At 36.3% G+C, this 24,066-nt stretch overlaps 1 protein-coding gene across 5 annotated transcripts in view; it reads left to right on the top strand.

Moving 5' to 3' along the window:
• The first annotated feature begins 4,950 nt into the window (after positions 1 to 4,950).
• The window catches only part of CCDC175 (coiled-coil domain containing 175), a 117,475-nt gene continuing 98,359 nt past the window's right edge, over positions 4,951 to 24,066 (top strand). For 2 of the 5 annotated variants that reach the window (XM_056810831.1, XM_056810833.1), the window contains exons 1-4: positions 4,951 to 5,090; positions 9,638 to 9,723; positions 14,084 to 14,195; positions 15,059 to 15,194. In XM_056810831.1, the coding sequence (XP_056666809.1) occupies positions 5,012 to 5,090; positions 9,638 to 9,723; positions 14,084 to 14,195; positions 15,059 to 15,194 (413 nt within the window). In that variant the 5' untranslated portion in view covers positions 4,951 to 5,011. Of the gene's footprint in view, positions 5,091 to 9,637; positions 9,724 to 14,083; positions 14,196 to 15,058; positions 15,195 to 24,066 lie in introns of those variants that run through there. The other 3 variants (XM_056810834.1, XM_007472964.2, XM_056810835.1) reach the window with 3 other exon arrangements.

Genomic DNA, 24,066 nt, shown 5'->3' with positions numbered 1-24,066 from the left:
TCAGCAGACACTCATTAGTTCCTGCCTATGTAGAGCTACAAAGGGGCACTTGTCGGAAGGAACTTGATTTTTCTCCTATCTCGCACAATTCCCAAAGCTCCACTTCCACCAGCCCAGGCCACATCTCCTTGCTAACCCCAATACAAGCTTTGCCTGACATGAGTAGAACTTGAGTGATAAATTCTTTTGAAGAGAGATTGAACCCAGAACACAACAGGCCCAATTCTCAGTTTTGCATATGAGGGCAGGAAGAGTATCAGGAACCAGCTATAACATCCATAATTACAGCAGGGAAGCAGCAGTGACATTCAAATTGCAGAAGGGACAAGCCCAGGGCACAGTCAAACATCCAAGAGAAATGGGAGGGGGAAGAAACTGGCCTTGGCTCCAAGACCCAATCTAGTGTAAGTAAGCCAGTATTAAATAAGTAAACAGAAAAAAAAAACCCTCTGAATATAGTGAAGAAATGTTTTGGATTAAAAGAAATCACAAGGTAAACACAGAAGAAAATAGCTAAACAAGCATAGGTGAGCTATTACAAAGATAGAATTGATTGGAGATTTATTGCCTCTGAGCCACCATCAGGTTTGAGTAGGAAATCAAGGGGTAAGATGAACAGTTGTGGAGTTATATTTAGTCTTGTTTTTTTAACAAGACAAGGTTCCTCTATTACTTCATGTACCTTCCACAAGAGTGACTCTCTAGGTGTATAGTTCTTTTCCCTTGTCTCAGTGTTAGAACAGAATGAGTATACAAGAAACTTCTGATGGAAAGGTACAATATCAAGATAACTGTTTGGGTCATGATGATGGTGCCTGTTTGCTTTGGGGATGAAGAAAGCAGTTCATGGTAAAGGTGTTTGGAAGGGACTGAGTAGTACTGGGGAAGTCACTGGGTGCTTATGGGATGAGGTGCATAGGCCAGGGGCAGCAAGAGGCTGTGAGTTCTGTGCCTTATTCCAAAAGCCAGGGGGTGGGCAGGGGGGGAGTGTAGCTGAAAGGATTCTCATCAACTTGGGATGGAAATTAGGCCTACCAACCAAATAAACTAATCTAGTGTTCAAAAGTTCAAAACTCCTTTAACCCCTCAATGATCTGTACATATAGGTCATGAATTTGGAACTTCTCCCCAGAATGCTCACCTCCTATGCCCAGCAGTGATATCATTAAGGAAGAGATTAGACTGAATGCTTCATGGAGTAGCTCTTAACACTTTTCTTTTCATCCTCTTAATGTAATAAAAAAATGTGGAAATAGTGTGGGTGATATATTTAATGAAATGTATAATGTGTTGGTAATATTGAGGGATATCTGGGGTGAACCAAAGAGATTTTCTTATATTTTGTGGCAGAATTTCATTTTTATACCCTTAGGTATGATAATTTTATGCTGAGGACCCCCTTGACAATTCAATGAAATCTATGAACCCCTTCTCAGAATAATGTGTTTTTCTTTTTTTAAAAAATTTAATCCATTTAGTGATCAGTTGAAGGTAGAAGATTTAGGGGAAACATAACAGATTTCAAATATTTGAAGACATTGCAAGTCACCTAAGAATTTGACTTGTTCTACTTGGCCTCATAGGGTAAAGTTAGTAGCAGAACGTAGACATTTCAGAGGCCAATTAGTCTGGGGGGGCAAAATATGTAACAATCAGCGGTGTCCCAACATGACATGGGCTGTCTTCTCTCTTTTCCTTCATTATTTATTTATCTTTAACACGTTTCTTTTTTAGTTCCAAATTCTCTCCCTCTTTCCCACTGAGAGATCAAGTAACATAATATCTGAGAAATCACTCCCACTGAGAAATCAAGTAACATAATATCAATTACACATGTAAAATTATGAAAACACTTTCATATTAGCTAAATTCCCCCAGAAGTGAGGAAAAATAAAATGAGAAAATTATATTTCAATATACACTCAGAATTCATCAGTTCTCTCCCTGGAGGTAGATAGCATTTTTTCATCATATTATTTTTTGAATTGCCTTGAATCAATGTATTGATCTGAGTAGCCAAGTCTTTCATAGTTAATCATCCTTACAATGTTGTTATTACTGTGATCAGTGATCTACTGGTTCTTTTCATGTTACTTTCTATCAGTTCATATGGGTCTTGCAATGTTTGTCTGAAACCATCCCCCTCCTCATTTCTTATAGTACAATAGTACTTCATCACAATCATATGCCACAATTTGTTCAGCAGTTTCCCAGTTGGTGAGTATTTTTCCCTCTTCCCCTCTAGCATTTGTCATTTCTGAAAGATGTGAGGTGTTACCTCAGAGTTGTTTCCATTTGTATTTTTCTAATAATACTTATTTAGAGAATTTTTTCATATGCCTCTAGACATCTTTGATTTCTTTTTCTGAAGACTGGCTGAGTATATACTTTGAGCATTTACCAATTTGTGAATGGCTCTTATTTTTGTAAATTTGACTCAGTTTTATACTCAGTACATATTTGAGAAAGAAGTCTTTATCAAAGAAATTTGACGTAATTTTTTAACATTACTTCATCATCTGTGATATTGTTTTAACAAAATGTAGTTTCCCTGATTATATATTTTTAAATTATGACTACTTTTGCTTTTGCTTTATCTAACATCATGCTACACTTGCCTTTCTTTTTTAGTTCAGCTGAAGCATACTAGCTTCTGCTCTGGTCCTTTATTTTAACTCTGTGTTTAAAATATGTTTCTCTTTAAAACAATATGTTGTTGAATTCTGGCTTCTAATCCATTCTACTGTTTCTGTTTTATGGGTGAGTTCAATCTATTTACATTCATATCTATGACTACTATGTATTTTCCTCTATCCATTTTTCTCTCGCTGTCTCTGTTTTTGCCTCTGTCTTTCTCCTGGCCCTCCTGAATGAACTATTTTGTTTCTAACCACTACCTCCCTTAATTTGCCCACCCTTTTATCATTCCCCTCACTCTTCTCTTATGTTCTTGTCTCCCTGTTTCTCCTTTGGGTAAGTTGTATATCTATACTGAGTGTGTTTATATAGCTTTCCCTCTTTGAACCACTTGCCATGAGAGTAGGAGTCAAGCATTGCCTGTCACACCTAAACTCTCTCATTTTCCTTTCCACTGTAAAAACTCCTCCTTGCATGCTTCTTTTATGTTAGAAAAAATTATCCATTTAATCTCTCCCTTTCCCTCTCTCCCAGTGTAGCCCTCTTTCTCATCATTTTCTTTTTGGGATTCTAACATACTTGACTTAACTGATGTTCTCAGGCATTACATATTTAATCTTCATATATAGGAATATAAATAGTTTGACTTCATTGAGTTCTTTTCAATTACTCTTTTATGTTTACCTCTTTATGCTTCTTTTGAGTCATCTGTTTGATGTCAAAATTTCTGTTTAGCTCTGGTCTTTTTGTCAAGAATGCTTAAAAGTCCTCTATTTCATGAACTATCCACTTTCCTCTTAAAATAGTATACAGTGATCCCTCACCTATTGCAAAAGTTACATTCTAGAAACCCTCGTGATAGAGGAAAATTTGCAAATTAGTGACGTTATATTTTATTATTTATATTATACATATATATGTGTGTATGTACACACACACACACACACACACACACACACACACACACATATATATATATATATATATATATATATATGTTTAAGGCTTTATAAACTCTTCCCTTCTCTAGTTGTTAGTGGAAATACTACAACTTTTCAAATGGTTTATTCAAACTTCCCAAAGAGTAGCATCTTCACAGCCATGTTAGAAAAATCCTCAGGAAACAATTTAGCTGGTAGGTTGAGTATTTTGCCACCTGGTGGACAAAATCTGTATTCACTCCCTTACTGGTCAAATTCTAAAGTGACAAAGTTTGGGCTACTTGCTACTATATAGGACCTCACATGTTATCAGGGTTATCCAACAAGTACACACAGTACCCTCACTACTGGCACAATAGTTATTTTGATTTGTCATTCCTCTATTAAACTGTAGGCTTCTTGGGGCTTATAGAACTAGACAGATAAAAATGGATCTCAGAGGTTATCTAGGGCAGAGGTGTTAAATACATGTGTGACTCATAATGCTCCTGAGTATGGCTCAAACCAGATTAAAATGTAAAAGGGAACCATTTAATAAAATAAAGATACAATAGAACATAGATTATGCTAATATATGATTTTCTAAGTCTATGTGCCTGTAGGGATACTTAAGTATAATTTAGTGGCCCCCATTTTGATTTGAGACTGACACCACTTCTCTAGTGCAATCTTTCATTTTACAGTTGAGGTAACTTTTCCTCAAGAAGGTTAAGGGATTTAACATCATATGGTCAATAAGTATCAGAAGCATGATTCAAATGGAAGTTTTGTTTCCAGAGCCAGCGCTCTCTCTATAGCATCAGAGGTAATCAATGTGCCACACTGGTACAATGATGCCTCCTTGAGTGTAGGGTCACTTTTCCACCATTTTATTTCCAATAGCTGCACCTAACACTTTAGGTGTTAAATAAATGCTGAATTGAATGACATATTATTGTAAAACAAATGCTAGAACCCTAAAATGCAGTGCTTATGAATTGAACTATAAACCTGTGTCAGGCATAGGACTCAGAGGTCTTAACTCACATCTACAGAGTGAGAAAAATTCCTTTTCCCTAAGAGGTAGTTGGATGAGTGATAGACTTTTGAGGAATAAAGTAAGGTAGATATACAATTTTTGTGGGCTTTTGTAAAGCAAGTTTGTTAAAACTTTGATAACATTTTGCTCCCCAGTGTACCCTTACAAAGGTAGAAGGGGCTTTTTCTGTATCAGAAAGTGGCTCAGGCTGATAGAGGCCATAGACAGCCTGCTTTAAGCAGGTCTTACTTCTGCTGTCCCTAAGAATGGTACCTACAGTGTACCATCACTAGGGGTCACTGGAAAATTCTATCCCTCCACCACATCCTGTTGCCCTCATTACCTTGGCAACCAGCCCAGACTTCTAAACATTAGCTGACTCTTAACCTCCAAAGCCTTGGATGACTCCAGAGTTATGGATAATGATAAACTTTGGGTTCTCTCTGTGGGCTCTTCAGTGGCTTTAGAAGTGCTAGATAAGCTCTTTGAAGTTGGTAAGGATCCTCTAGACTTTTTAGAAGTAAAGATGTAAGGTGGAACAAAGGGGAAGGGAAGGCACAGGAAAGCTTGGTATCCATACTCCCTCCTTTCCACCCTTTCCTCCATCCCTCCAGAGAAACTTCAATTTAAGAAATGGAAGAGACTTTAGAAGTCATCAACTCCATTTCCCTTTCTTTTAACAAAGGAGGAAATCAAGATCCAGAGAGAGTAAATGGTTTGCCCAAAGTTAGACAGCTAATAAGACCCATAGCTTGTTTATTATTATATTATATTAATTATATTATATTATAATATTTGAATGCAGGGCCTTTTTAGTTCTTAAGTCCATGGGACTCTTTCCTCACTACATCTCCTTCCTCCTCTCCCAAGGCTTCAAAGTAAAAGTGGAAAGAGTTTCCATGTTCCCAGGACAACCCAGGCCAGGACTCTGCCCTCAGCCCTATTTTTTTCTCCTTCTGTATTATTTAACTTGATGATCCCATCAATTCTCATGATTTCAGTTATCTTCTTTATGTTGACAATTCTCAGATTCACTTTTTATCCCCACTCTCTCTCCCACTTTCTAGACTAACATCTCTAAGTACTTATTAGATATTAAAAATTGGATGCCATATAGACATTGGAAGCTCAACATATCCAAGACTGAATTCATTATCTTACCCCCAAAACTTTCTTCCCTTTCAAATTTCATTTTTATTGTTGAGGGTAACAAGATTCTTCCAATTACTCCTGCTCATAATCTAGGGGTCAGCTTTAACTCTTAACTCTCTCAATCCCTTAAATTCAATTAGTGTTCAAATCTTGTTTTCCACCTTCATAAAATCTCTCATATATGACCCCTTCTCCCTTCTGATACTAACACCACATTAGTAAGACTCTCGTCAACCCAGGTTTGGTCTAGTGCAATAGCTAGCTAATTGATCTAGTCTTTCCCGACTCCAGCCCTTCCTCCACATACTTGTTAAATTAATCTTCTTAAAGCTCAGATCTTATTTGTCACCCTCCCCCACCCCCATTTAGTAGATTCCAGTGAGTCTCTATCACCAATAGTGTCAAATATGAAATCCCTTCTTACTCCCCTTCCCTTCATGCACTCTACAAACAAGTGAAAAATGGCTTCCCTTACTCTTCATTGCACAAAGCATTCCAGGCATTTTTATTGGCTGTCCCCATGCCTAGAACGCTCTCCCTTCTCATCTTTTCCTCTCACTTCCTTGGCTTCCTTCAAGCCTCAACTAAAACTCCATCCTCCACAATGAAGTCTTTCCTGCTCCTCCTTCTCTCTTGGGTATCTCCAATTTGTCACATATATAACTTTTTTTCACTTAGTTGCTCTCATGTTATCTCCCTCTCAGTCTCCCCAACCCCCAACCTCCAAGGTCTGGAGAGTTCCTTCAGAGGAAGGGTTTTGTTTTTTGTTTTCCTTTGTATCCCCAGAGTACCTGGCACATAGTAGGCAAATAAATAAATGCTTCTCAATTGACTAACAGATTCTAAAAGTGTTTACTATGTTCCAGGCTTTGGAGGACACAAAGATAGCATTGAGATAGCCCCTGTCTTCAAGGAGCTTACATGATATTGACAGCAAAGTTTCAGTCAAGCATTGTTGCAGAAATACATCTTTCTTATGATTACAAGTATTAGTCTTTTCTATTTTTCCACATATTTTCTTTGTCCAATAAGACTATTCAACTTGAGGGAACCTTAAACTTCTTTGGGTTAAGACCTCTGACAAGCCACTAGATTGCGTTTTGGACCTTTGTCAGGTCAGGAAGACCTTTGTTCAAATGACATAGTAATTGTAAAGCGCTTATCACAGTGCCTGGCACATGGTAACACTATGTAAATATTAATCATTATATTGTTATCACTATTATTATTATTATGCTTTGAATTGAAATGTTTGCATGTGGTTTTTGTTTTATTGTTAATTTTTTTTACATCATAACCATTCACAAATATTCATTTTCTAGTTTTTCTTCTCCTTGTAACAGATTTTTAAAAAACAATTAAGCAAGACTAACTGAAAAATCAACCAATAGTGTATGCTACATTTCACAACCACAATACCCTACTTCTTCAAGGAAATAAGTGGGAGGCAAATTTCCTCATTTCTTCTTCAGGGCAGAACTTGAGTACTACAATTATATATCCTTCATTTTTATCTCATTGTTTTTTAGTAACAATAGCTAACATTTATATAGTACCTGTTATGTGCCAAGCACTGAGTTAAGAAATTTACAAATATTATTTCATTTGATTCTTACAACAATCCTGGAAAGTAGGTGCTATTATGATCCCCAATTTACAGAGGCGGAAACTGAGGTAAACAGAGGTTAAATAATTTGCCCAAGGTCACACAGCTAGAAATGGTTATGGTCACATTTTAATTCTGGAAGATACGTTTTTACAACTACAGATCCAACATTGTATCCACTAAGCCACTTAGCTGCCCATATCTTTTTATATATAAATATTTATTGAATTGAAATAAAGTCTTGGCATTTTCTGACTTTCCCTATTTTGTTTCCTATCATTCAACTTTCCATGCACAGAAAAAGACAATATATTAAAGAGAATATCATTATGTTCTCCTTAGTTGAGAGCTGATCTCTGCTCACTTCCCTAACTCAGTGTTTCAGAGAAAACCTCAGATTTGATTTTTCATTATTACTTCTAGAAAATTAACCATATTAAGGGTTACTTTTCAACTGACCTCATGGGAACTTCGTTTAGCACATAAATGGCATTTTTGTTATTTTTATTATTTAACCATATTCATTTCCTTCATGGGACAGGTAAAAAAAGTTGTATCCTTACAGCAGCCTTTCCAAATCAGGCCACTGGAATATCATTCTTTAGTACATAAGTAAAAATGCCCTGGGCCCACACATTTGGCTAGTCACATATAGCTACAATTTTTAAAATTTCCCCCAGATACAGCGGGAATCAAATCATGCATAAGACCTTGAATGTCATTGAAAGATAATAGGCAGAGGACCACTTCATCAACCAAATAAAATATATTGTTCCTTCAGAATTTCTGAGGAACCAGCAACACTTTTCAGTTAGCTCCAAACAAAGGATGTTGGAGCTAAAAGTGACCTTGCAATTCCAGCGCTTTTATTTGGCACTTAAGAAAATTGAGGTCCAGAAAAATTAACTCACTTGCCCAAGGTCACACAGCAAGCATCAAGTGTATTTAGAGAACCTTTTTGGTATAAACTGTTATCCTTTAACATCTCCTTATTCCTTAGCAATAGCCCACATTCACATTAGGTTTTTATTTTATTTTTTGGCTAGAAACACCATGATAATCCCACTTAAAATCCAGATCTTTTTTTCCAAACAGCTATCTAATCCTTGTACTTAGGAAGTTGACTTTTTTAAATTTAAAGATAACCCCCCATTATTTATCCCCATCGAATTTCATTTTCTTGGATCTAGTCCAATGCTCTACCTTGTCCAAATCTTTTAAAAACCTGAATTTCTCATCCACTGTTAGTTACCCCTCCCTGATTGTCATTTGCAAATTTGATGAGGATATCATCTATGCCTTTACCTAAATCATGCATAAAAATGTTAAGAAAAACAGGTGCACAGATCTCTGGGGTTACTCTATTGGAGATCTCTTGCGAAGTTGATATTGAACTATTAACAACTACTCTTTGAATTCAGCCGTTCAACCACGTCCAGATCCACTTGATTTTATTATCATCCATCTCATATCTCTCCATCTTTTTCAAAAGAGTAGTATTAAGTACTTGATTAAAATATTTGCTTTCAAATATTTATATAAATGAGGGACATTTACCAGATCTAAAAGTTTAAAAAAGAAAATAAACTTATAATAAACTTGTCTGTGGTCATCTGTTCTAAATGAAGCCATGTTGTCTTCATGTAATCCCTTCCCTTTTTTAAAATGCTAAGAAACCATGGCTTTAATGGTTCTTTCTAGAACTTTCTCAGGAACTAAATTAGCAAGTTTATTTGGTGGCCCAGTCAAGATTAAATAAAATAAAGTTTGATGTGGTTGAGTAACTTTCTGCAGTAGTGTTCAGCATGAGAAAAGGAGCTGAGAAGGCAGATGGTGGAAATAAATTAGAGTTTGGATCTGGTAAACTGTTAGCCACAGTAAGAAAAGCAGCCAAGATGTTCAAGGTTGGAGTACCATGTAAGTTTTAAATGGTCAGTCATAGGGTCAAGAATCAAGATAGACAATTGATACCATGGGAACAGATTGAGAAAAGGAGGAAAGTTTGTCCTAGAGATCACATGGTGGGGATAAGAAGCATTGTAGAAAGTTCAAAACAACAAAAAAGCTAAGATGAAATAGGGGAATTTCTGAGTTTGGGAATATGGAGATAGCCCATTTATTTATTATGAAATTTAAAAAGTAAAGGTAGTTCAAGAAAAACAATTTAATATATGATATCTCTAGGTCAAACCCTCTGTTTTAGAAAATATATGTATGTCGTAGTAGTCAAAATTATATTACATTGCAATTAAAAATAATCCATTGATTTAATTTTTTTTAAAGAAAAAACTCTGAAAAATGAAAAATTTCAGTTCAACCAAGAAGCTAAGGCTATGCTCAGGGAAGTTGCTGAAGCAGTTAAAAAACTGGTATTGTATAATCCATAAATGTGATTGATGCAAATGTATTTAATATTTAAGTGCCTACTATGTACAAAACATTGTGTTTAGCACTGAGAGGATGAAAAAATTTAGATAAAACATACTCCCTGTCTATCTAAAATTTATGATCTAGCAAGGACACATGACACACAAGTAAATGTAAGATAAAATATTATGTAAGTATAACAGAAATATCCCAAATAAATGCATCTTTGGGAGAGAGAGAGAGAGAGAGAGAGAGAGAGAGAGAGAGAGAGAGAGAGAGAGAGAGAGAGAGAGAGAGAGAGAGGGAGGGAGGGAGAGAGGGAGGAAGGGAAAGAAAAGGAGAGAGATGGAGAAGCTGATGAGTTTGTGCAACTCCACTTCAGTTACATTCAATTCACATTCAAGTCAAGCCATTACCGCATGATACCAGAGGTTCTCTTCAAAAACATCATCTGACTGTACACACAATCTTCTCCTTTGTTTCTCCTACAGTATTAAAAACCATCCTGTCATCTGGTAGATAGTTCTTCTGTAGTGACTTGTTCATCCTGAATCCTACTACTCCTACCCATTGTCCCATAGTTCTAATTCTGAGCTCACAAGTAATCCAGTCATGAGTTTTGGCTCTATTTTCTTGGAGCCTTTACAGTTAGTCTTAGCAGCAAAGCATATGCCTCTGCTTTATCCCTTGAGAGCTAAGTGCTTCTTTGATGTTATATCTACCTTTATCTTTTTTATAAGTTTCCACAAAAAAGCATATATGAAATGATACAGTTAGTGTGTTCAAGTTTTGAGCCTTAGATCAGGGCTTGTAGTATTCAGCTAGTACCTTGTATAGGCTCGATTTGGTTCCTTTTAATGCTGCCACTTCAGAGATGTTTGTAGGGTTTTGAGGTAACAGATCTCCATTACACATCTTCTTGTTACTTGATGCCCAAAGTACCTTGGAAACTAAAATTCTCCAATAAAACTCAAATATAAACATTTTGCTCTCTAATTTCTAATGCTAGATTCTCTATTGAGGGTATCTATAACATGTGTGTTTTCTTGTTTCCATTTGTGGCAAAATACAATACTGCTTCTTTGGCAGCAAGCATGTAGCACTGCTCCATTAGTTGGATACCTTGACCTCTGGTCCCAGGTTCCCTTGCCACGGTGGAAGGAGTGGTCCAGTAAACTATCCCATTTTTCTTTGGGCTTGCCATAAACTCATTAGGTGGAATCCTTTCTTTTGATCTCAACTCTCATTCTTTTCTCTTTTTATGACTTCAAGTAAATTCCATTGCTTATTTTTAAAACAATTCTTACCTTCTGACTTAGAAACAATGCTATGTATTGGTTCCAAAGTGGAAGAGTGGTAAGAGTTAGGCAACAGGGGTTAAGTGACTTTCTCAGGGTCACACAGCTAGAAATTCCATTGACTATTAAAAGAGCCCTACTAATAGAAAAAGTAAAATCCAGACAGGAAACTATATAGTAGTATTACAGATACAATTCAAAAAGTTTTAAAAGGAACATAAAGGAAGAGAAAGACCACACATATCAACCAAATCATTGATCATATAGAAAGCTACACTATGGGAAGAATGGTGGTAGTAACATCAAGAAGTTAACAGAAAAAAAGAAAGAAGTCAACAACAAAACTCATGGCCTCAGGTATACCTATACTGGTATAACTAGGCAGCCATATAGGTAGGTAGTTGATAGATAGATAGATAGACAGATAGATAGATAGATAGACAGACAGACAGACAGACAGACAGACAGACATAGTGGATCTGGAGTTAGGAAGAACCAAGTTCAAATCCAACTTCAGACACTTATAAGTTATGTGACACTGAACAAATCATTTATTTTGACCTCAAAAATGGGATGCATTATACCCCAAAGTATCACAGAGTTAGAGCTATAAGAGACCTCCATAGCCAAGTTTTTTTTTTATTTTACAGATGAGGAAACTGAAATCTAGAGTAGATTAGTGACTTGCCCAAATTCATGCTGGTATTAAATCACATGGCTAGGATTTGATTCCAGATCTGTTTAGTCCCAATCAAGAATGCATTTCACCACATTACATTCTCTTTCAGGGGAAGTACCAATGGGTGCCCTTCCAGAATGAACTAACATACCTGGCCAATGTTCTATGTATTACTGTGTTGGATCCCACTACTTATTAGTAGGACTTCATCACCAGGATAGGAGGAGTTGTGGATATTTTTGTGGATTAGCATGTGAAATAGCATTCAGTTTAAATGCCCCAACTAAAGAACTCACTGAGGATGATAAGGAAAAATTTTAGATTTCATATTTTCTCCTAAAGCTAGTGCCATCTTATGTGACATGCTCTCAAAGTCTCAACTTTGATGGCAACTGTAGGAGTACTTCTGCCACTACTGGGGAAGCTATCTGACTCCTGATTGGGTAAACCTGTGCATACGAAGTGGAATGGTCAGTCACTACTCTATTACTTATGTTCTTCCCATCCAGAGATATGTCTTGTCATATCAGCTCCAAGGGATTTCTAGTACTTGGGCTTTCTGGTTAGACCATGTCTAGGTACTCCCTGTATTTGTCACATATAACTATAACCTCACATATCTATATATAACTGCTCATCCTAACTCAAGGAAGTAAATTTGAGCCAAAAGCTATCATGGAGACTCAATGGAAAGACACTGTTGACTTGGAACATAGTTCTGAAAGGGTATAACTTGATCAAAGGGATCAGATTAGATAAAGGGTGAGAGAATAGAAGCACTTACTATGAAGATGACATATTTATATAAGAAAATCCAGGGATTAGGAAGAGACATGATAGAGAATACTGAATGAAGATCAGTAGAGGCAGAAACAGAAGCAATGTGTGCATCTTATTTATTACCCATGTAGCCACCAAGTAGAATGGTCTGGTAAGGTTTGGCTATATAAGAAAAACCAAAAATCATGGATCCTTGCTCTTCAGACCCCACTAAGAATATGGGTGTTACCCTTGGATTCTTCCTCTACGTTTCTGTGAGAGGAGTGAATAGGGAATGGGGAGTGAGTGACCCCATAGTCCCATTCTTATGACAGATAGTAAAATTTGTATTCTAATTGATTTTAGCCCAAGGCATGTGGGGATGGGCATGGGGAAGCTATCTGGCAGTTTACTTCTTCTGCCTCTCTATAGGAGTTTATAAAAGTCATGAATCAAAATCATAGAAATTCTCTCTTCTTTCCTCAGAACTTTTATTTAGAGAATATCCTAACAAAGATTTAGTGACCATTATCATCCATTGCACCCATCCCTGCATTCAAATAGTTAATAGATATGTCAGAGAAAAAAATGTGATGATCATAATTTATAGGAGACAAAGTCAGCAAAAAGAAATAACTTAAAGAAATAGTCATGAAAAAAGCATCTACCCATTTGCTACTGGCACTAAAGAAGAAAGAAAGAGAAGGTAAATCTTCCATAAATTTCAAAGGGACTCTTGTATCAGTCTTATCCAGCAATGATACTGCCCTCCCCACAACCCCAGTTGTTTCTTTCCTATCAGTAGTTCACTCAATGGAGTCAAGTTGGCAACATTCAGACATTTGTCTCAGAATTTATATAGTAAAATGCAAAATGAGGAGCAGTCAAGTGGCTCAGTGGATTAAAAGCCAGACCTATAGACAGAAAGTCCTGGGTTCAAATATAATTTCAGATACTTCCTAGCTGTGTGACCCTGGGCAAGTCACTTAACTCCATTTACCTAGCCTTTAAAGCTCTTCTGATTTGGAACCAATGTTTAGTATTGATTACAAGACAGAAGACAAGTTTTTTTTTAAAATGCAAAATGACACTTTTCCCTTTCTCTCCATGAGCATCAATGTGCCCCAATGAACAAACAACCATCTTGTTACTACTATTATCCCTCTGCCCTGGCCCCTGTCAAGTACTTGCCCTTTTCCTGCAAAAAAAAAAAAAAACAAACAAAAAACTCAATGGCAGCCAGGTCAGAGCTTGCATTGCTCTTAGTCCCTCAGGACAATAGAAAGAAATTAAAGACATAATCATAGGTAAAAGGGAGATAGGGCTATCCCTGTTTGGTGTTGACGTGATAGTTTACTTAGAAAATCTTATAGACTAGGCAAAAATAATAAGTCAATAACTTAAGGAAAGTTAAAGGTCAAAATGAGAACATAAAAAAGATATCAAAAGGTATGTTGATTTAATGTAATATTTATAGAAAAATGGGAAATTTTCTCATTTTTCTATGCTCTTTGGGGGGTATATCAATAAATATAAAAAACTTACATCTCTGAAATAATTTGTGGAGCATTGTTCTGCCCTATTGTTTTAATCTGTTTAAGCTTTTTACATTACATAAACTTTCAGGAATATATGAGAAAAACCACAATTGAGCTTCTAGAAATTGAAAGCATAGAGATCAACAGATTGCGTTTTTTACTATGGCATCTTCCAGGAAAGATTACCAAGGAAATAGAAGGTACCTCTGGTGGCAAAAATATTTCAACTGTAAAAATTGTAAAGATTTTATAAGAAAGATTTTTGTTCATATTTTGAAAATGAATTTTCAATGCTTTTGATCTTTCTGAAATTTAATTCAACAAACATTTATTAAGTATATGCTATATGCTAGATGTTTGGGATATGGAAAAACAGACAAACAAGAACCAATACTTGACCTCAAAGATTGGTTATTCTATTGGGTGATGCAATATGTAAACAGAGAAAGAGCAGGAATGAGCATTAGCAATTAGAAAAATGAGAGAAAGTTTCTAGAGGAGATGATATTTAAGCTGAATCTTTAAAGAGGCCAAGAGAGGAAACAAGCATTTATTAAGCACCTACTATGTGTCAGGTACTATGCTAAGTCCTTTAAAATATCTCATATGATCCTCACAACAATCTTGGGAGGTATTATCTTCATTTTATCATTGAAGAAACTGAGATTAAGCAACTTGCCCAAGGTCAGACAGCTAATAAGTGTCTGAGATCAAATCTGAACTCAGACCTTCCTGAGTCCAAGTCCAGGGTTCTCTCTATTGCAGCACATAGCTGCCCCTTAGCAAAAGTGAAGGAGAGTATTAAAAAATAGACAAAATTCTCACAAAGGTATTACTGAGTTTAAGAAAAAGAGACCAGTAGGTCACCCTGACTGAAATATTATGTATATGAGGAAGTTAGGTGAAAAGAATCAGGTGATAACTAAATTATGAAGGGGTTTAATGCCAAATTGAGGTACTTAAATTTTATTCACTAAAAATGAGAAAATCATTATATCTTTACATTAGGAAGATCATCTTGACAATTGTGGAATATTTATAAATGTTATTACTTATTTTTAAGATGCTGTTCTTGCTGCCCGAAAAACCAATGCAGATGAGATCATTAGATTACGTTTGGCAATTAAAAAGATCATATATGAAATAGAGTTAATGACTAAAAGACTAAGCCTTCTGGAAAAAGTGTGTTCAGATTTGAGGTAAATATTATTTTTGCAATCACTTCTCTGAAAGTTGATCAGATTTGTCAATTGTGGTGCTTAATGCTTTTCCCCTGAAGTAATCATAGGTTTTATTTATACAACCAAAGCAAGCTATTCATAAAATAGTCATAAAAGTTCCAATAAAGGATCTTCTTCTTCTTCTTCTTCTTCTTCTTCTTCTTCTTCTTCTTCTTCTTCTTCTTCTTCTTCTTCTTCTTCTTCTTCTTCTTCTTCTTCTTCTTCTTCTTCTTCTTCTTCTTCTTCTTCTTCTTCTTCTTCTTCTTCTTCTTCTTCTTCTTCTTCTTCTTCTTCTTCTTCTTCTTCTTCTTCTTCTTCTTCTTCTTCTTCTTCTTCTTTCTTCTTCTTCTTCTTCTTCTTTTCTTCTTCTTCTTCTTCTTCTTCTTCTTCTTCTTCTTCTTCTTCTTTCTTCTTCTTCTTCTTCTTCTTTCTTCTTCTCTTCTTCTTCTTCTTCTTCTTCTTCTTCTTCTTCTTCTTCTTCTTTCTTCTTCTTCTTCTTCTTCTTCTTCTTCTTCTTTCTTCTTCTTCTTCTTCTTTTTCTTTCTCTGTCTCTGTCTCTGTCTCTCTGTCTCTCTGTCTCTCTGTCTCTGTCTCTCTGTCTCTGTCTCTCTCTCTCTCTCTCTGTCTCTCTCTGTCTCTCTCTGTCTCTCTCTCTCTCTCTCTCTCTCTCTCTCTCTCTCTCTCTCTCTCTGTCTCTTTCGACTTCATCTTGGAGTGAATACTGAGCATCAGTTCCAGTGTAGAAGAGAGGTTTGGGATAGGCAACTGAGGTTAAGTACCTTGCCCAAGGCCACACAACTAGAAAGATAGAATCTTATCTATCACCTCCAAAAATTTATCATTGTGTTTTCTCTTTGCTTATCCTCATTCTCATAATTTCTTTTTCTTATCTTATTGCTATAGTTCACATTTCTATCTTCAAGATGTAGTTCAAATCCCCTTTCTGCAGGAGTATTTTCCCACCCACTTCAGCTGCTAATGCTTTTGCCTTTCAGATTACCTTCATTTTTTAAAATATATCTTATGTATGTCCAATTATTTACCTGTTGACTTGACCATTAGAATGTACATTCCTTGAGCACAGGGATTATCTTTGTATCCATACAACAGGTACAGAGAGTAAGTATTTAAATTCTTATGGACATATCTACTGATTCATGTTCTTCAAGGTCTCCCTAAATACAATGATGTCATCAACCACCAATGCTTACAATTAGTTCCTAGCATCACTAATTTTCTCATCAACCTTTGGAATATGAGTTGCTTTGAGATCTGTTCTGCAACTTGTAAAAACTCAGGTGGATTGATGAAAGCAGTTTTCTTCTTTTTCCACAAGGATTGAGCAGGAACAAATGCCTAAGTTTGATCCTTAGAAGACCACCGGAAGCCCAAGAGATACATCTTGAACATTTGGAAGGTGTACTCTTTTTTGTTCTTCTGTTCAGAAACTGTTAGTCTCTACGTGTTCCTATATTTCTGTTCATCAGCACCACCATTATAAGCACTGTGTATAGATTGCTGTCTTCTGGGTCAAGCATTTGACCAGCAGGTTCCTGGGATGGTCACTGAGGTCATCCATTCGTCCATCCATCCATCCATCCATCCATCTATCTATCCATCCATCCATCCATAAAAGGATTCTCCTAAATCTTTATATGAATGATTATGACTCAGTGAATAGGTTACTATGAAATAATCCTTGGGCATGTCTCATATGCAATTATGAAGTTAAAAGGTATATATTCTCCTGCTGGGCTTTTGCCTCAGACACTCCTTCTTGTCTTTTAGTATTACGAAGGAACTGAAATCAACTTTTTCTGAATCTATTTCTGAGTTTGCATAGCCAGGGTTCTTGTGATGTTCACTGTTGCTGCTTTTACTTTATCTTCCTGTAAGCCCCTATATAGCCATATATACACATAACAACACATAAAAGGTATGAGAAGGGGGTAGACATTGGACCCAAGTTGGTTATTTGAAGTATTTTCCTAATGCCTTAAACACTGTAGAATTGATCTCGATTAATACCAATACTCTATTAACAGATGCTAGGTCTAGCATCAGACAGGAGTCAGTGTTTCCATTGTCTTTTTTTTTAAACCCTTACCTTCTGTCTTGGAATCAATACTAGGTATTGGTTTCAAGGAAGAAGAGCAGTAAGGGCTAGGCAATGGGGGTCAAGTGACTTGCCCAGGGTCATCCAGCTAGGAAGTGTCTGAGGCCAGATTTGAACCCACGACCTCCCATCTCTGGGACTGGCTCTCAATCCACTGAGCCACCCAGCTGCCCCCTCCATTGTTTTTTTTTTTTGACAAACATAACTTTCTTGGAAATTTTAATTGACATATTCCAAATATAGGTGGCTTTTGTCAGTCAAATGTCCAAGGACACAATCCTTCTAGAGTTTGCAAAAATTGTTTTCTTCAAATGTATTTCATAAAATGACTGGACATACTGGTTATTTAGTATGTCCCACTCTCCAGAATAGTAGGGCACTTCTAAATCTTCCTTGTCAACTTAATAAAACCCTCTCAGACCAGGTGGAAAAGACCCTTTCAGATTGGTTGATGAGGCTGTACTATCCACTTAGGGGAGCTTTAGCAACCTCATCCTCTGGACCCATCTCCTTTCCTGAAGCTAGTCATGAAATTCTTGGTTTTGGCAGCACAAATACTGTATTAATGCCATATAAGCAGATGAACTGGATATAGCCATCTTCTCTGCAGGTGTAATAGAAGGTAGCTCTGCCTTTCAACTGTCTCCTGATGCTGACAGTAATGTATTAATCCATCATGGTTGCCATTTCCTTATCCCATTACTTTTCCAAGTAGCATGGCTTTTTCTATGGGCCCACATCTCACTATATTTTGTGAGTTTCTTTGGTTGATGGTATCAAAACTGCTTATGGACCATGACTGAGAAAACATCCTCATGGCATTTTGAGTAGAATCTTTGCTCCATAATCTATTTTGTGGTCCTCTTCCAAATTGCTCAAACAATTTAATATAGTCTCTCAATTAGACACAATTTTAAAGACTACTTAATGCTAGAATATTCTCTAGGGACACCCTTAAGACAAGTCAAACACAAAGCTTTGGGCTACCTAGATCCCTCTGATTACATGATTAGAGATTAACACTCCTCTTCCAAGTGGTAGTTTTCACCTATGGTAGGAATTGAGATGGCAGTTTGCCTCTTTTTACTGAATGGCATTACCAAACTCATCGAGCTTCACTTGAGCCATTAGTCTAGGTTTGTAATCATTGTTCTTTTTATACACGTTCCTGATGGGTGATGCCAGGCTTTTTTCCCTTCCATTCTGTAGGTGTTCAAAAACATTGCCTCTGATACTTTCCATCAAATAATTCATCTTGTCCATCAGAAGACCACAGTTCATGTAAAAGTTCTGTTGCATGCCTGGTGCAGCCCTCTACAATTGAGGGTACTTTCTTGAGAATCTTTTTAACTTTACTTACCTTTTCTCTCGGTAACAAGATAACTTGGCTAGCACCTGTTCACGGATGATATTTCTCATGTAATCTAGTGGATCTAGACTTCACTTGATAGACAAATGATTTGTTTCTTCCAGCTATAGCAGAGTTGAACTAGTTATGGTTAATACTCCTCTTTCTGACTTAAGGAATTACACTAGACTTTGCTCTAGTCTCAAGTAGGACTCTGATCTTTCACATAGAGGATGTGGAGTCAACTCCACTTCCAGCTGAGGTTCTGATGGCAAGAAACTTGCCTCAGATCTTTAGTCTCTATCAAAGTTTATACCTCAGTTTCTGGGCTAGGTTATGACCTTTATTCATTAAATGTTGCAAAATTATTACAGGACTCCATTTCCAGGGTAGAATTATAAGCCAGTTTCTATATACTGTCCCCATTTAAATTTTATCAGGAATTTTTCAGTTGTCAAATGGGTCTGGTAAGTCATAGACCTTGTCCTTGGTGAATTCTCTTAACTGCATCCCAATAGAGGATATTCTACAATTTTTGCATCCTTTAAGGCTTATGATATTTGGGGACAGCGAGGTGATTTAATGGATAGTGAGCCAGACCTAGAGAGGGAAGGTCCTGTGTTCAAATATGACTTCAGATACTTCCTAGCTGTGTGACTCTGGGCAAATCACTTAACCCCAACTGTTAGCCCTTATCTCCCTTCTGTCTTGAAATAATACTTAGTATTGATCCTAAGACAAAAGATAAGGGTTTAAAAAAAAGACTTATTATATTCTCTTCTAAACTCTTAACCAAGGATATACTCCAAGTATCAGTTATGGCCTAAAGCTGTTAGCACTCATAAAATTATAGTACTTTTCAATTAACACTCTCATATTTTCCCCTATGCTAATGTGACCAATTACTAAATAAAACCATGCTATCTGATCAATCACATATTATATGCACATGTGAAGTAAATCCTCCCCCCCCAAAAAATCTCTAAAGTAGTATTACAAATCTGTAAATTAGCAATATATGCAATAACATTCTATTTACAGATGGACAGGTAACAAAAATGGTTAGTACCCTAGTTAGAACCATTTTAAAAAATCCAGGCAGTCACATGGAAATGGAATGTATAGAAGGATATGGTTTGGCAGATACAGTGAAAATAAGTTATAGAGAAAGAAAAAAATGCAATATAAAAATAAATGAGCATTCAAAACAAAAATACAACAAAAAACTTATAAAGAAAAGAAAAGGAAAGGAAATAAAAGTACAATTAAAAAAGAAAAAATTGTTTATAAAAACTATAAAACTAAAAATGCACATTTAATTTTTTTTAATATTATTTTATTTGGTCGTTTTCATACATTATTCACTGGAAACAAAGATCGTTTTCTTTTCCTCCCCTCCCCTTCCCCCCCCCCCCCCCCCCGCCTTTCCCTCTCCCATAGCCGACGCATGATTCCACTGGTTATCACATGTGTTCTTGACTCGAACCCATTTCCCTGTTGTTGGAGTTTGCATTATAGTGTTCATTTAGAGTCTCTCCTCAGTCTTATCTCCTCCAACCCTGTAGTCAAGCAGTTGCTTTTCAGCGGTGTTTTTACTCCCACAGTTTATCCTCTGCTTGTGGGTAGTATTTTTTTTTTAGATCCCTGCAGATTGTTCAGGGAAATTTTATTGATACTAATGGAGAAGTCCATCACCTTCGATTGTACCACAATGTATCAGTCTCTGTGTATAATGTTTTCCTGGTTCTGCTCCTTTCGCTCTGCATCACTTCCTGGAGGTTGTTCCAGTCTCCATGGAATTCCTCCACTTTATTATTCCTTTTAGCACAATAGTATTCCATCACCAACATATACCACAATTTGTTCAGCCATTCCCCAATTGAAGGGCATCCCCTCATTTTCCAATTTTTGGCCACCACAAAGAGCGCAGCTATGAATATTCTTGTACTAGTCTTTTTGTCCATTATCTCTTTGGGGTACAAGCCCAGCAGTGCTATGGCTGGATCAAAGGGCAGACAGTCTTTTATCGCCCTTTGGACATAGTTCCAAATTGCCCTCCAGAATGGTTGGATCAATTCACAACTCCACCAGCAATGAATTAATGTCCCCACTTTGCCACATCCCCTCCAGCATTCATTACTTTGCATAGCTGTCATGTTAGCCAATCTGCTAGGTGTGAGATGATACCTCAGAGTTGTTTTGATTTGCATCTCTCTGATTATAAGAGATGTAGAGCACTTTTTCATGTGCTTATTAATAGTTTTGATTTCTTTGGCTGAGAATTGCCTGTTCATGTCCCTTGCCCATTTGTCAATTGGAAAATGGCTTGATTTTTTGTACAATTGATTTAGTTCTTTATAAATTTGAGTAATTAAACCTTTGTCAGAGGTTTTTATGAAGATTGTTTCCCAATTTGTTGCTACCCTTCTGATTTTGGTTACATTGGTTTTGTTTGTACAAAAACTTTTTAATTTGATGTAATCCAGATTATTTATTTTGCATTTTGTAACTCTTTCTAATTCTTGCTTGGTTTTGAAGTATTTCCCTTCCCAAAGGTCTGACATGTATACTATTCTGTGTTCGCCTAATTTTCTTATAGTTTCCTTCTTTATGTTCAAGTCATTCACCCATTTTGAATTTATCTTGGTGTAGGGTGTGAGGTGTTGATCTAAGCCTAATCTTTCCCACACTGTCCTCCAATTTTCCCAGCAGTTTTTATGAAATAGTGGATTTTTGTCCCAAAAGCTGGGATCTTTGGGTTTGTCATATACTGTCTTGCTGAGGTTGCTTGCCCCCAGTCTATTCCACTGATCCTCCTTTCTGTCTCTTAGCCAGTACCAAATTGTTTTGATGACCGCTGCTTTGTAATATAGTCTGAGATCTGGGACTGCAAGACCCCCTTCCTTTGTATTTTTTTTCATTATTTCCCTGGATATCCTTGATCTTTTGTTCTTCCAAATGAACTTTGTTATGGTTTTTTCTAAATCAGTAAAAAAAATTTTTGGAAGTTCCATTGGTATGGCACTAAATAGATAGATGAGTTTGGGTAGGATGGTCATTTTTATTATATTGGCTCGTCCTACCCATGAGCAGTTAATGTTCTTCCAATTGTTCAAGTCTAGTTTTAGTTGTGTGGAAAGTGTTTTGTAGTTGTGTTCATATAGATCCTGTGTTTGTCTCGGGAGATAGATTCCTAAGTATTTTATTTTGTCTTGGGTAATTTTGAATGGGATTTCTCCTTCTAGTTCTTGCTGCTGAGCTGTGTTGGAATTATATAGAAATGCTGATGACTTATGTGGGTTTATTTTGTATCCTGCAACTTTGCTAAAGTTGTTGATTATTTCAATTAGCTTTTTGGTTGAGTCTCTAGGATTCTTTAAGTAGACCATCATGTCATCTGCGAAGAGTGATAATTTGGTCTCCTCCTTGCCTATTTTGATGCCTTCAATTTCTTTTTCTTCTCTAATTGCTACTGCTAGTGTTTCTAATACAATGTCAAATAATAGAGGTGATAATGGGCATCCTTGTTTCACTCCTGATCTTAATGGGAATGGATTTAGTTTATCCCCATTGCAGATGATATTAGCTGATGGTTTTAGATATATACTGTTTATTATTTTTAGGAATGACCCTTCTATTCCTATGCTTTCTAGTGTTTTTAGTAGGAATGGGTGTTGTATTTTATCGAAGGCTTTTTCTGCATCTATTGAGATAATCATGTGGTTCTTGTTGGTTTGCTTGTTGATGTGGTCAATTATGTGGATAGTTTTCCTAATGTTGAACCAGCCCTGCATCCCTGGTATGAATCCTACTTGATCATGGTGGATGACCCTTCTAATCACTTGCTGGAGTCTTTTTGCTAGTATCCTATTTAAGATTTTTGCATCTATATTCATTAGGGAGATTGGTCTATAATTTTCTTTCTCTGCTTTTGGCCTGCCTGGTTTTGGAATCAGTACCATGCTTGTGTCATAAAAGGAGTTTGGTAGGACTCCCTCTTTGCTTATTATGTCAAATAGTTTGTATAGTATTGGGATTAACTGTTCTCTGAATGTTTGATAGAATTCGCTAGTGAATCCATCAGGCCCTGGGGATTTTTTCTTAGGAAGTTCTTTGATGGCCTGTTGGATTTCTTTTTCTGATATGGGATTATTTAAGAAATCTATTTCTTCTTCTGTTAGTCTAGGCAATTTATATTTTTGTAAATATTCATCCATATCACCTAGGTTGGTATATTTATTGCCATATAGTTGGGCAAAGTAGTTTTTAATGATTGCCTTAATTTCCTCTTCATTGGAGGTGAGATTCCCCCTTTTCATCCTTGATGCTATTAATTTGCCTTTCTTCTTTCCTTTTTTAATTAGATTAACCAGTACTTTGTCTATTTTGTCTGTTTTTTCAAAGTACCAGCTTCTAGTCTTGTTTATTAGCTCAATAGTTCTGTCACTTTCTATTTTATTAATTTCTCCCTTAATTTTTAGGATCTCTAGTATGGTTTTCTTCTGGGGGTTTTTAATTTGTTCATTCTCAAGTTTTTTGATTTGCATTTCCAATTCCTTGGTCTCTGTCCTCCCTAATTTGTTAATATATGCACTCAGGGATATGAATTTTCCTCTAAGTACTGCCTTGGCTGCATCCCATAAGGTTTGAAAGGATGTTTCGCCGTTGTCATTTTCTTCAACGAAATTGTTAATTGTTTCTATGATTTCTTCTCTAACTATCCGATTTTGGAGTATCATGTTATTTAATTTCCAATTAATTTTTGATTTGGGTCTCCATGTACCCTTGCCGATCAATATTTTAATTGCCTTGTGATCTGAAAAGGCTGCAGTTAATATTTCTGCTTTTCTGCATTTGAGTGCCATGTTTCTATGACCTAGTGTATGATCTATTTTTGTGAATGTGCCATGTGGTGCTGAAAAGAAGGTGTATTCTTTTTTGTCCCTATTTATTTTTCTCCATATGTCTATTAATTCAAATTTTTCTAAGATTTCATTCACCTCTTTTACCTCTTTCTTATTTATTTTTTTATTTGATTTATCTAAATTTGATAGTGGTTGGTTCAAGTCTCCCACTAATATGGTTTTACTGTCTATTTCCTCCTTCAATTCTCCTAGTTTCTCTATTAAAAATTTGGATGCTATACCATTTGGTGCATACATGTTGATTAGTGATATTTCCTCATTGTCTATACTTCCTTTTAGCAGAATATATTTACCTTCCCTATCCCTTTTGATCAGGTCTATTTGTACTTTGGCTTTGTCAGATATCATGATTGCAACTCCTGCCTTCTTTCTATCGGTTGAGGCCCAAAAGGTCTTACTCCAACCTTTAATTCTAACCTTGTGAGTGTCAACCCGTCTCATATGTGTTTCTTGAAGACAACA

The sequence above is a fragment of the Monodelphis domestica genome, chromosome 1, assembly GCF_027887165.1.
Source record: "Monodelphis domestica isolate mMonDom1 chromosome 1, mMonDom1.pri, whole genome shotgun sequence".
Lineage (NCBI taxonomy): Eukaryota > Metazoa > Chordata > Mammalia > Didelphimorphia > Didelphidae > Monodelphis > Monodelphis domestica.
Note: the sequence above shows the minus strand (reverse complement) of the source record. Positions and strands in the feature narration are given on the sequence as shown.